Genomic DNA, 14116 nt, shown 5'->3' on the forward strand with positions numbered 1-14116 from the left:
ATTGCCCGCTCAGAGAAGACCTAGAACTGAGGGTTATGATCCAGCTGAAGAGCTGTGACTGTCAGAGACATCAGGACACAGACCGCTCAGATAAGACCTAGAACTGAGAGATCCTGCTGAAGAGCTGTGACTGTCAGAGAGACATCAGGACACAGACCGCTCAGATAAGACCTAGAACTGAGATATCCCACAGAAGAACTGGGATTTTCAAAGAGACATCAGGAGATAGCCCGCTCAGAGAAGACCTAGAACTGAGGGTTATGATCCAGCAGAAGAGCTGTGACTGTCAGGGAGACATCAGGACACAGACTGTTCAGAGAAAACTTAGAGATTTCTGATACAATGTGGATTCGTGGTCAGACCTACACTTTGGCTAAGTAAATACAATATGCAACTATGTAATAAATAGTCAAACAGAAAGAAAAACTGACGATGAAAAAGACTCAGGTATATTGATGGACAGGAAACAAAGCTTTAGTGACCTGACTTTAGGATTCTTTACTGTAAGAGCAGTGAGACTATGGACTCTTTACTGTAAGAGCAGTGAGACTATGGACTCTTTACTGTAAGAGCAGTGAGACTATGGACTCTTTACTGTAAGAGCAGTGAGACTATGGACTCTATACTGTAAGAGCAGTGAGACTATGGACTCTATACTGTAAGAGCAGTGAGACTATGGACTCTATACTATAAGAGCAGTGAGACTATGGACTCTTTACTGTAAGAGCAGTGAGACTATGGACTCTTTACTGTAAGAGCAGTGAGACTATGGACTCTTTACTGTAAGAGCAGTGAGACTATGGACTCTTTACTGCAAGAGCAGTCAGACTATGGACTCTATACTGTAAGAGCAGTGAGACTATGGACTCTATACTGTAAGAGCAGTGAGACTATGGACTCTATACTGTAAGAGCAGTGAGACTATGGACTCTGTACTTTAAGAGCAGTGAGACTATGGACTCTTTACTGTAAGAGCAGTGAGACTATGGACTCTTTACTGTAAGAGCAGTGAGACTATGGACTCTTTACTGTAAGAGCAGTGAGAATATGGACTCTTTACTGTAAGAGCAGTGAGACTATGGACTCTATACTGTAGGAGCAGTGAGACTATGGACTCTTTACTGTAAGAGCAGTGAGACTATGGACTCTTTACTGTAAGAGCAGTGAGACTATGGACTATATACTGTAAGAGCAGTGAGACTATGGACTCTATACTGTAAGAGCAGTGAGACTATGGACTCTTTACTGTAAGAGCAGTGAGACTATGGACTCTATACTGTAAGAGCAGTGAGACTATGGACTCTTTACTGTAAGAGCAGTGAGACTATGGACTCTTTACTGTAAGAGCAGTGAGACTATGGACTCTTTACTGTAAGAGCAGTGAGACTATGGACTCTATACTGTAAGAGCAGTGAGACTATGGACTCTTTACTGTAAGATCAGTGAGACTATGTACTCTTTACTGTAAGAGCAGTGAGACTATGGACTCTTTACTGTAAGAGCAGTGAGACTATGGACTCTATACTGTAAGAGCAGTGAGACTATGGATTCTATACTGTAAGAGCAGTGAGACTATGGACTCTATACTGTAAGAGCAGTGAGACTATGGACTCTATACTGTAAGAGCAGTGAGACTATGGACTCTTTACTGTAGGAGCAGTGAGACTATGGACTCTTTACTGTAAGAGCAGTGAGACTATGGACTCTGTACTGTAAGAGCAGTGAGACTATGGACTCTTTACTGTAAGAGCAGTGAGACTATGGATTCTGTACTGTAAGAGCAGTGAGACTATGGACTCTTTACTGTAAGAGCAGTGAGAGTATGGACTCTTTACTGTAAGAGCAGTGAGACTATGGACTCTATACTGTAAGAGCAGTGAGACTATGGACTCTATACTGTAAGAGCAGTGAGACTATGGACTCTTTACTGTAAGAGCAGTGAGACTATGGACTCTATACTGTAAGAGCAGTGAGACTATGGACTCTGTACTGTAAGAGCAGTGAGACTATGGACTCTATACTGTAAGAGCAGTGAGACTATGGACTCTGTACTGTAAGAGCAGTGAGACTATGGACTCTATACTGTAAGAGCAGTGAGACTATGGACTCTTTACTGTAAGAGCAGTGAGACTATGGACTCTGTACTGTAAGAGCAGTGAGACTATGGACTCTATACTGTAAGAGCAGTGAGACTATGGACTCTGTACTGTAAGAGCAGTGAGACTATGGACTCTGTACTGTAAGAGCAGTGAGACTATGGACTCTTTACTGTAAGAGCAGTGAGACTATGGACTCTGTACTGTAAGAGCAGTGAGACTATGGACTCTGTACTGTAAGAGCAGTGAGACTATGGACTCTGTACTGTAAGAGCAGTGAGACTATGGACTCTTTACTGTAAGAGCAGTGAGACTATGGACTCTGTACTGTAAGAGCAGTGAGACTATGGACTCTGTACTGTAAGAGCAGTGAGACTATGGACTCTTTACTGTAAGAGCAGTGAGACTATGGACTCTGTACTGTAAGAGCAGTGAGACTATGGACTCTGTACTGTAAGAGCAGTGAGACTATGGACTCTGTACTGTAAGAGCAGTGAGACTATGGACTATATACTGTAAGAGTGAATCTATGAGGAAGTGGGGGGACACAACAGGTGAAAACGATTGCTTTCTACAGAGGTTCAGACATCTTTGTACTAGATCGAGCGATGCGGACAGAGGTGCAGGAGCTGAGAAGATGGCATGCAGTGACCAAGAATGAAGGGGGGGGGGGGGGGGGGGGGTGAAAGAAGTTGGGAATTAACCAGATTGTCTGCAGCACAGGGGGGAGGAGTGTGAACTGTATTCTATGGTGGATCGGCAACCAGTGAAGTGACTGACACAGACTAGTAGCATCAGAGTAGTGACTGGCACTGGCTAGAGGCATCAGTGTAGCAACTGGTACAGGCTAGGGGCATCAGTGTAGAAACTGGTACAGGCTAGGGGCATCAGAGTAGAAACTGGCACAGGCTAGGGGAATTCGTGTAGAACTGGCACAGGCTAGGGGCATCAGTGTAGTGGCTGGCACAGGCTAGGGGCAGCAGTGTAGTGGCTGGCACAGGCTAGGGGCATCAGTGTAGAAACTGGTGCAGGCTAGAGGCATCAGTAAAGTGACTGGCACAGGCTAGGGGCATCAGTGTAGTGACTGGCACTGGGTGGAGGCATCAGTGTAGTGACTGGCACTGGGTGGAGGCATCAGTGTAGTGACTGGCACAGGCTGGAGACATGGGGGTAGTGACTGGCACAGGCTGGAGCCATCGGTATAGTGACTGGCACAGGCTGGAGCCATCGGTATAGTGACTGGCACAGGCTGGAGCCATCGGTATAGTGACTGGCACAGGCTGGAGCCATCGGTATAGTGACTGGCACAGGCTGGAGCCATCGGTATAGTGACTGCGGAAAGACAGTCACTGGAGGACATGATGTCACAGACTGCGGGGAGACAGTCACTGGAGGACATGATGTCACAGACTGCGGGGAGACAGTCACTGGAGGCCATGATGTCACAGACTGCGGGGAGACAGTCACTGGAGGACATGATGTCACAGACTGCGGAAAGACAGTCACTGGAGGACATGATGTCACAGACTGCGGAAAGACAGTCACTGGAGGACATGATGTCACAGACTGCGGAAAGACAGTCACTGGAGGACATGATGTCACAGACTGCGGAAAGACAGTCACTGGAGGCCATGATGTCACAGACTGCGGGGAGACAGTCACTGGAGGACATGATGTCACAGACTGCGGACAGACAGTCACTGGAGGACATGATGTCACAGACTGCGGGGAGACAGTCACTGGAGGACATGATGTCACAGACTGCGGAAAGACAGTCACTGGAGGACATGATGTCACAGGGGACAGAAAACCAAGATAGAACAGTGTCCTTAAGGCCGATAGATGGTGTCTACAGAGTCAAATGCTGAAGGGAGATTCAGAAGAATCAGTAGAGAGTAGTTGCCATTCTTTCACGGTCCGATCATTAGACACTTTGGTAAGGGCAGTTTCTGTAGAGTGTAGAGGGAGAACGCTAGATTGTAGGGGGTCAGGAAGAGAGTTGGCGGAAAGGCACCATATTAGATGGGAGCAGACCCCGTGGATGAAGAGCGTTCCAACAGATAATATACAAACAGCTTTCTGAAAGATTTTAAACAGCAGAGATGATCTAGATCTAGAAGTCTTACTGCACAGTATATATTGCACACAGGGCTGCTCTGAGATGATCTAGAACTTACCAAAAGATAATATACAGTGGACATTTCTGACATATTATTACAGTAAATGACTTGGGAGATGATCTAGAACTTCCCTAATGATTTTATAGAGCAGAGATTTCTGAAATGTATACTATAAAGAAGAGTGCTCAGGGATGATCTAAGACTTTTTAAGAGACATCCATATTATACAGCAGACTGCTCAGAGATGATCTAGAGCTTTCTAACAGATCTCATTGTGCAGTCATTACATATATTATACAGCGGACTGACTGGAGATGGGCTAGAACTTTCTTAAACATGTCCTGCAATGGGATTTCCTAACACTGCTCGAAATGATCTAGAACGTTCCAAACGGCATTATACTGCAGACATTCTTATCTGTATATTTCCATCAGACTGGAAGTGATCTAGAACTTTCTGCGGCAGAACTTTGTGATAAATATTCATTAGACGGCTCGGGGGAGCCCCAGAATGTGCAGAGGTTCAGAGGGATCTCCAGGAGCTGCAGAAACTTCTGTACCCGGCAGAACCCAGCGCCTCAGCACAAAGAGATGAGTTTTGTTGATTGGAGCTTTTATTGCGCTGTGCAGATAATTGGTCGACGGCAGGAAGAGCGGAGGAGGGGAGAATTAATGGCAAATAATGAATATGAACATTTCATCGCTTCTAGAAACCTGGAACAATTAGCAGCAGATGATAAGAGGAGGAAAAGCTTCATCTTCATTACATCTGCTCTAAACTAAAGCAATCAGCCAGGTGCCCGACACCTGAGGAGCACAGCACTGCCACGAGGAACTATAGGGGAGGGGGAGCAATGTTCTGCAGAGACAGGAGGAACAACCTGCTGCGGGGATTCGCTCTGGTAGTAGGATAAGCGGCGCAGTACACAGGCAAAATACAAGATCGTAATTCAAACTTCAGTGTTTATTCACATGATGCCAAAAACAAAATGTCACTTTTGCAGCGTTACTATTACTTCACACCCAATGGCAAGGTAATAAAACAGAAGTCACCTTGGGGGCAGTTCTGCCTCGGCCTGTTCCCCGGACACACGGGTCTCCGCTCTCCAGCCCAGGCCTCAGATCCCAGCACACAGACTTCTGAGCTCCACTGTCAGACGAGGTAATCCTCTCCACCTGGCTGGCTGGTTTTATGCCTGGCAAGACCCGGCCTGGAACGTGGGGAGTAGTCACCCACCCAGCACTTTGACTACTCCCAGTAAGAGCCGTCCCGGATCAGCTACACAGCCATGCTAAGTACCAAGGTGTCAAACAGCAACTGCTGCCGACACATAAAAACCGGCCCTTACTCCACCGAGGCCAGGAACCTCGGGGACACGTACCTTCCATCCTTGATGATTCCTTGTACCTTCTTACACTGCACAGCACCGCCACTAGAAACTCCAGAGGAGGGAGAGCACTGCCACTAGGGACTACAGAGGGAGGGGGAGCAACGTTCTGCAGAGAACAGCACTGCCACTAGGGACTACAGAGGGAGGGGGAGCAACGTTCTGCCGAGACCGGAGAAACAACCTGCAGAGAACAGCACTGCCACTAGGGACTACAGAGGGAGGGGGAGCAACGTTCTGCAGAGAACAGCACTGCCACTAGGGACTACAGAGGGGGGGAGCAACGTTCTGAGAAGACCACTTCAAAAATCCCCAACACTAGATTCCCACTATTTGCCCCCTGCAGCTGAGGGAGAATAAAGTAAAAACTGTGCAAAAAATACAGCAAATCGATAAATTCTGTCTCATAAATCGAGACAAGAAACTATAGAATATTCAAAATTGTATACCCACATAGAGACTACAGAAGTGGTACTGTGCAGTGTCCGTATATACAGGAGAAGTGGTACTGTGCAGTGTCCGTATATACAGGAGAAGTGGTACTGTGCAGTGTCCGTATATACAGGAGAAGTGGTACTGTGCAGTGTCCGTATATACAGGAGAAGTGGTACTGTGCAGTGTCCGTATATACAGGAGAAGTGGTACTGTGCAGTGTCCGTATATACAGGAGAAGTGGTACTGTGCAGTGTATATATACAGGAGAAGTGGTACTGTGCAGTGTATATATACAGGAGAAGTGGTACTGTGCAGTGTATATATACAGGAGAAGTGGTACTGTGCAGTGTATATATACAGGAGAAGTGGTACTGTGCAGTGTATATATACAGGAGAAGTGGTACTGTGCAGTGTATATATACAGGAGAAGTGGTACTGTGCAGTGTTTATATACAGGAGAAGTGGTACTGTGCAGTGTATATATACAGGAGAAGTGGTACTGTGCAGTGTATATATACAGGAGAAGTGGTACTGTGCAGTGTATATATACAGGAGAAGTGGTACTGTGCAGTGTTTATATACAGGAGAAGTGGTACTGTGCAGTGTATATATACAGGAGAAGTGGTACTGTGCAGTGTCCGTATATACAGGAGAAGTGGTACTGTGCAGTGTCCGTATATACAGGAGAAGTGGTACTGTGCAGTGTCCGTATATACAGGAGAAGTGGTACTGTGCAGTGTCATATATACAGGAGAAGTGGTACTGTGCAGTGTCATATATACAGGAGAAGTGGTACTGTGCAGTGTCCGTATATACAGGAGAAGTGGTACTGTGCAGTGTATATATGCAGGAGAAGTGGTACTGTGCAGTGTATATATACAGGAGAAGTGGTACTGTGCAGTGTATATATACAGGAGAAGTGGTACTGTGCAGTGTATATATACAGGAGAAGTGGAACTGTGCAGTGTCCGTATATACAGGAGAAGTGGTACTGTGCAGTGTCCGTATATACAGGAGAAGTGGTACTGTGCAGTGTCATATATACAGGAGAAGTGGTACTGTGCAGTGTATATATACAGGAGAAGTGGTACTGTGCAGTGTCCGTATATACAGGAGAAGTGGTACTGTGCAGTGTCCGTATATACAGAAGAAGTGGTACTGTGCAGTGTCATATACACTGCGTGCAGAATTATTAGGCAAATGAGTATTTTGACCACATCATCCTCTTTATGCATGTTGTCTTACTCCAAGCTGTATAGGCTCGAAAGCCTCCTACCAATTAAGCATATTTGGTGATGTGCATCTCTGTAATGAGAAGGGGTGTGGTCTAATGACATCAACACCCTATATTAGGTGTGCATAATTATCAGGCAACTTCCTTTCCTTTGGCAAAATGGGTCAAAAGAAGGACTTGACAGGCTCAGAAAAGTAGTGAGATATCTTGCAGAGGGATGATGCACTCTTAAAATTGCAAAGCTTCTGAAGCGTGATCATCGAACAATCAAGCGTTTGATTCAAAATAGTCAACAGGGTCGCAAGAAGCGTGTGGAAAAACCAAGGCGCAAAATAACTGCCCATGAACTGAGAAAAGTCAAGTGTGCAGCTGCCAAGATGCCACTTGCCACCAGTTTGGCCATATTTCAGAGCTGCAACATCACTGGAGTGCCCAAAAGCACAAGGTGTGCAATACTCAGAGACATGGCCAAGGTAAGAAAGGCTGAAAGACGACCACCACTGAACAAGACACACAAGCTGAAACGTCAAGACTGGGCCAAGAAATATCTCAAGACTGATTTTTCTAAGGTTTTATGGACTGATGAAATGAGAGTGAGTCTTGATGGGCCAGATGGATGGGCCCGTGGCTGGATTGGTAAAGGGCAGAGAACTCCAGTCCGACTCAGACGCCAGCAAGGTGGAGGTGGAGTACTGGTTTGGGCTGGTATCATCAAAGATGAGCTTGTGGGGCCTTTTCGGGTTGAGGATGGAGTCAAGCTCAACTCCCAGTCCTACTGCCAGTTTCTGGAAGACACCTTCTTCAAGCAGTGGTACAGGAAGAAGTCTGCATCCTTCAAGAAAAACATGATTTTCATGCAGGACAATGCTCCATCACACGCGTCCAAGTACTCCACAGCGTGGCTGGCAAGAAAGGGTATAAAAGAAGAAAATCTAATGACATGGCCTCCTTGTTCACCTGATCTGAACCCCATTGAGAACCTGTGGTCCATCATCAAATGTGAGATTTACAAGGAGGGTAAACAGTACACCTCTCTGAACAGTGTCTGGGAGGCTGTGGTTGCTGCTGCACGCAATGTTGATGGTGAACAGATCAAAACACTGACAGAATCCATGGATGGCAGGCTTTTGAGTGTCCTTGCAAAGAAAGGTGGCTATATTGGTCACTGATTTGTTTTTGTTTTGTTTTTGAATGTCAGAAATGTATATTTGTGAATGTTAAGATGTTATATTGGTTTCACTGGTAAAAATAAATAATTGAAATGGGTATATATTTGTTTTTTGTTAAGTTGCCTAATAAGTATGCACAGTAATAGTCACCTGCACACACAGATATCCCCCGAAAATAGCTAAAACTAAAAACAAACTAAAAACTACTTCCAAAAATATTCAGCTTTGATATTAATGAGTTTTTTGGGTTCATTGAGAACATGGTTGTTGTTCAATAATAAAATTAATCCTCAAAAATATAACTTGCCTAATAATTCTGCACTCCCTGTATACAGGAGAAGTGGTACTGTGCAGTGTCATATATACAGGAGAAGTGGTACTGTGCAGTGTCCGTATATACAGGAGAAGTGGTACTGTGCAGTGTCCGTATATACAGGAGAAGTGGTACTGTGCAGTGTCCGTATATACAGAAGTGATACTGTGCAGTGTCCGTATATACAGGAGAAGTGGTACTGTGCAGTGTGTATATATACAGGAGAAGTGGTACTGTGCAGTGTCATATATACAGGAGAAGTGGTACTGTGCAGTGTCCGTATATACAGGAGAAGTGGTACTGTGCAGTGTCCGTATATACAGGAGAAGTGGTACTGTGCAGTGTCCGTATATACAGAAGTGATACTGTGCAGTGTCCATATATACAGGAGAAGTGGTACTGTGCCGTGTCATATATACAGGAGAAGTGGTACTGTGCAGTGTCCGTATATACAGAAGTGGTACTGTGCAGTGTCCGTATATACAGGAGAAGTGGTACTGTGCAGTGTCCGTATATACAGGAGAAGTGGTACTGTGCAGTGTGTGGATGACGTCTCGCACTATAGATTAGTCCGTCCAGTAATTACTGGCGGTCTCGTCCCGCGCAGTAAACCTGCAGATCGCGGTTCGGCTCCACGCCGATCGATCGGTCGTTATAAGCGATCAATCTGGATTCATATTTCCGTGGTCTCCGTTCTGGACTCAGGACACGAGTCACCTGACACCGCGGCTCAACGCCGAAGATGCAACGAGTCTGAATCCAGATGAGAAACGTCCTGAGAGGCAATGTAATTGACATCACATTTCAATATCTCTGCTTGCTGTCAGTTAGCTCACATTGTAACAACCCTTCAGCAGTGACCAGTACGAGGTCTGTACTGGTCTTCAGGATGCTGCGATTTTCTGTGCACTTGCCCTTGGGGGGGACTGAGGGAGATCAGACGCCAGGAGGTGCGTAGATTATATACGGCCCCCACATGACAAACACAATCTGAGACGGAAGATGCTGAGGATTGTGGTGCAGCCTGGAGAGCACTACTGCCCCCATCAGATCCGCCAGAAGGTTCTGCTCCTTCACATGTCACAGGTTTTATAGACTCCACTCTGACTGTCCGATGTCGATTTCCTGCCTTGTTGTAGCTGAGCCCATTTCGCGCACCGCTGCGCTGTTATAACACGTTGCACGGCAATTTTCAGCCTCTCTCTTCCATTAAGACGGCTCGATAGTCAGCGGAGCGGCCATTAGCCACAAATGAGAACATCACTTGGAGAAGATCCTCAACCAAATGGAGGGGAAGCATCGGAGTGCAGCTCTGAGTGCTTCATGGAGAGTGAAAGCTGCTAATTGGAGTCCAGGTATTAGGTGCCATAATACCAGTAACATCTCCATACAACACGGAGGGACTCTAACCCCCTACTGACCCTGGGACACATTATGTGTTATGCTCCAGTCACATCCAGAGCTGTATTCACAATTCTAGTTTTCGGCGAGCTCTTATCCTGAAGGACCGTAGAAGAACCCTGCTGGATCAGTGTCTGCATGACACATGCTCTGGACTGGTTTCCACCAGGCACCGTACAGAGGGGTGACATTGGGGACATCCGAAATATAATGCAGCGCCTCACCTACCTCAGCTAACTGAACTATGAGTGCAGCTCTGGATGTTACTGGAGCAGAAGACCAAATGTCACAACTGACCTATGACTGCAGCTCTGGATGTAACTGGAGCATCAGACCAAATGTCACAACTGACCTATGACTGCAGCTCTGGATGTTACTGGAGCATCAGACCAAATGTCACAACTGACCTATGACTGCAGCTCTGGGTGTAACTGGAGCATCAGACCAAATGTCACAACTGACCTATGACTGCAGCTATGGATGTAACTGGAGCATCAGACCAAATGTCACAACTGATTTATGACTGCAGCTCTGGATGTAACTGGAGCATCAGACCAAATGTCACAACTGACCTATGACTGCAGCTCTGGATGTTACTGGAGCATCAGACCAAATGTCACAACTGACCTATGACTGCAGCTCTGGATGTTACTGGAGCAGAAGACCATATGTCACAACTGAACTATGACTGCAGCTCTGGATGAAACTGGAGTACCAGACCAAATGTCACAACTGACCTATGACTGCAGCTCTGGATGTAACTGGAGCATCAGACCAAATGTCACAACTGACCTATGACTGCAGCTCTGGATGTAACTGGAGCATCAGACCAAATGTCACAACTGACCTATGACTGCAGCTCTGGATGTAACTGGAGCATCAGACCAAATGTCACAACTGATTTATGACTGCAGCTCTGGATGTAACTGGAGCATCAGACCAAATGTCACAACTGACCTATGACTGCAGCTCTGGATGTTACTGGAGCATCAGACCAAATGTCACAACTGACCTATGACTGCAGCTCTGGATGTTATTGGAGCATCAGACCAAATGTCACAACTGACCTATGACTGCAGCTCTGGATGTAACTGGAGCATCAGACCAAATGTCACAACTGACCTATGACTGCAGCTCTGGATGTTACTGGAGCAGAAGACCATATGTCACAACTGAACTATGACTGCAGCTCTGGATGAAACTGGAGTACCAGACCCAATCCAAAAACCAAACATTGAATTTAGCTCTGGATGTAAATGTAGTATCAGACCCAATTTAACAACTGAACTATGAATGCAGCTCTGGGTGTGAATGGAGTAACCCAAGAAAAAAAAATTCCAGTTACTCAATACCATATGAAGATTTAAGGTGTGAGGCACCTGATGCCTCATGGAAGTCCTCAGCTCCAGTGACCAGGCAGGCTTGTCCAATCACACAATTATTCAGCACTGTCACTTTAAGTAGCGTCGTCACAGTGTATCAGGCGTCTTACCTCCGCGGGGCCTCGCAGTAGTTCCGTCTGCTCCACTCCTCCCACCTCCAGCGTCACGTCCACCGAGGCGAACGGGCGGCTCGCCATCTGCTGCCGCTCTCGCATAAGTTGCTGCGGAGAAAAAAGTTCATTTGTTACAATTTAAAAAACTATTTTCAGACATTGTTGCATTTTGTAAGTCACAGATCATCAATGATGAGGGTTGTAGTCCAAGCACAGCGTCACCCAAAGCAAAACGGGGGGCATGATGCCAAAGAGGTCTGTACTGGACAGAGAAGGTTGTCACTGCCCCTCCCCCCTCATTAACAGTCCTGAATAATTCTGTTGCTGGGAAAGCTGGGTGTCAACCAATATGTCCCAGCGGGAGCGCCCCTCCCCCGTTATAGAGGGCTCGACTGCCACCCAGCTTTCCAGGAGTCCAGAGTGGAGGTATCGTTACAATGTATCATCACCTAGTCCTGCTCACACAGCTGAGGTCTTGTTACAATGTATCATCACCTAGTCCTGGTCTCACAGCTGAGGGCTTGTTACAATGTATCATCACCTAGTCCTGGTCTCACAGCTGAGGGCTTGTTACAATGTATCATAACCTAGTCCTGGTCTCACAGCTGAGGGCTTGTTACAATGTATCATCACCTAGTCCTGCTCACACAGCTGAGGTCTTGTTACAATGTATCATCACCTAGTCCTACTCACAGCTGAGGGCTTGTTACAATGTATCATAACCTAGTCCTGGTCTCACAGCTGAGGGCTTGTTACAATGTATCATAACCTAGTCCTGCTTACACAGCTGAGGTCTTGTTACAATGTATCATCACCTAGTCCTGGTCTCACAGCTGAGGGCTTGTTACAATGTATCATAACCTAGTACTGGTCTCACAGCTGAGGGCTTGTTACAATGTATCATAACCTAGTCCTGGTCTCACAGCTGAGGTCTTGTTACAATGTATCATAACCTAGTCCTGCTCACACAGCAGAGGACTTGTTACAATGTATCATAACCTAGTCCTGGTCTCACAGCTGAAGGCTTGTTACAATGTATCATAACCTAGTCCTGGTCTCACAGCTGAGGTCTTGTTACAATGTATCATAACCTAGTCCTGCTCACACAGCAGAGGACTTGTTACAATGTATCATAACCTAGTCCTGGTCTCACAGCTGAGGTCTTGTTACAATGTATCATAACCTAGTCCTGGTCTCACAACTGAGGACTTGTTACAATGTATCATAACCTAGTCCTGCTCACACAGCTGTGGGCTTGTTACAATGTATCATAACCTAGTCCTGGTCTCACAGCTGAAGTCTTGTTACAATGTATCATAACCTAGTCCTGGTCTCACAACTGAGGACTTGTTACAGTGTATCATAACCTAGTCCTGCTCACACAGTGGAGGTTTTGTTACAATGTATCATAACCTAGTCCTGCTCACACAGCTGTGGGCTTGTTACAATGTATCATAACCTAGTCCTGCAGTCACAGCTGAAGTCTCGTTACAATGTATCATAACCTAGTCCTGCTCACACAGCGGAGGGCTTGTTACAATGTATCATAACCTAGTCCTACTCACACAGCTGAGGTCTTGTTACAATGTATCATCACCTAGTCCTGCTCACACAGCTGAGGTCTTGTTACAATGTATCATCACCTAGTCCTGGTCTCACAGCTGAGGGCTTGTTACAATGTATCATCACCTAGTCCTGGTCTCACAGCTGAGGGCTTGTTACAATGTATCATAACCTAGTCCTGGTCTCACAGCTGAGGGCTTGTTACAATGTATCATCACCTAGTCCTGCTCACACAGCTGAGGTCTTGTTACAATGTATCATCACCTAGTCCTACTCACAGCTGAGGGCTTGTTACAATGTATCATAACCTAGTCCTGGTCTCACAGCTGAGGGCTTGTTACAATGTATCATAACCTAGTCCTGCTTACACAGCTGAGGTCTTGTTACAATGTATCATCACCTAGTCCTGGTCTCACAGCTGAGGGCTTGTTACAATGTATCATAACCTAGTCCTGGTCTCACAGCTGAGGGCTTGTTACAATGTATCATAACCTAGTCCTGGTCTCACAGCTGAGGTCTTGTTACAATGTATCATAACCTAGTCCTGCTCACACAGCAGAGGACTTGTTACAATGTATCATAACCTAGTCCTGGTCTCACAGCTGAAGGCTTGTTACAATGTATCATAACCTAGTCCTGGTCTCACAGCTGAGGTCTTGTTACAATGTATCATAACCTAGTCCTGCTCACACAGCAGAGGACTTGTTACAATGTATCATAACCTAGTCCTGGTCTCACAGCTGAGGTCTTGTTACAATGTATCATAACCTAGTCCTGGTCTCACAACTGAGGACTTGTTACAATGTATCATAACCTAGTCCTGCTCACACAGCTGAGGTCTTGTTACAATGTATCATCACCTAGTCCTACTCACAGCTGAGGGCTTGTTACAATGTATCATAA

General features: G+C 46.0%; 1 protein-coding gene across 1 annotated transcript in view; it reads right to left on the reverse strand.

The window, feature by feature from the left end:
* Nucleotides 1–14116, reverse strand: part of ATRNL1 (attractin like 1) — a 453110-nt gene that overhangs the window by 72848 nt on the left and 366146 nt on the right. The window contains exon 27 of the mRNA XM_040438845.1: nt 11648–11758. Within this exon, the coding sequence (XP_040294779.1) occupies nt 11648–11758 (111 nt within the window). The remainder of the gene's footprint in view (nt 1–11647; nt 11759–14116) is intronic.

This window comes from Bufo bufo, chromosome 6 (assembly GCF_905171765.1).
Source record: "Bufo bufo chromosome 6, aBufBuf1.1, whole genome shotgun sequence".
Lineage (NCBI taxonomy): Eukaryota > Metazoa > Chordata > Amphibia > Anura > Bufonidae > Bufo > Bufo bufo.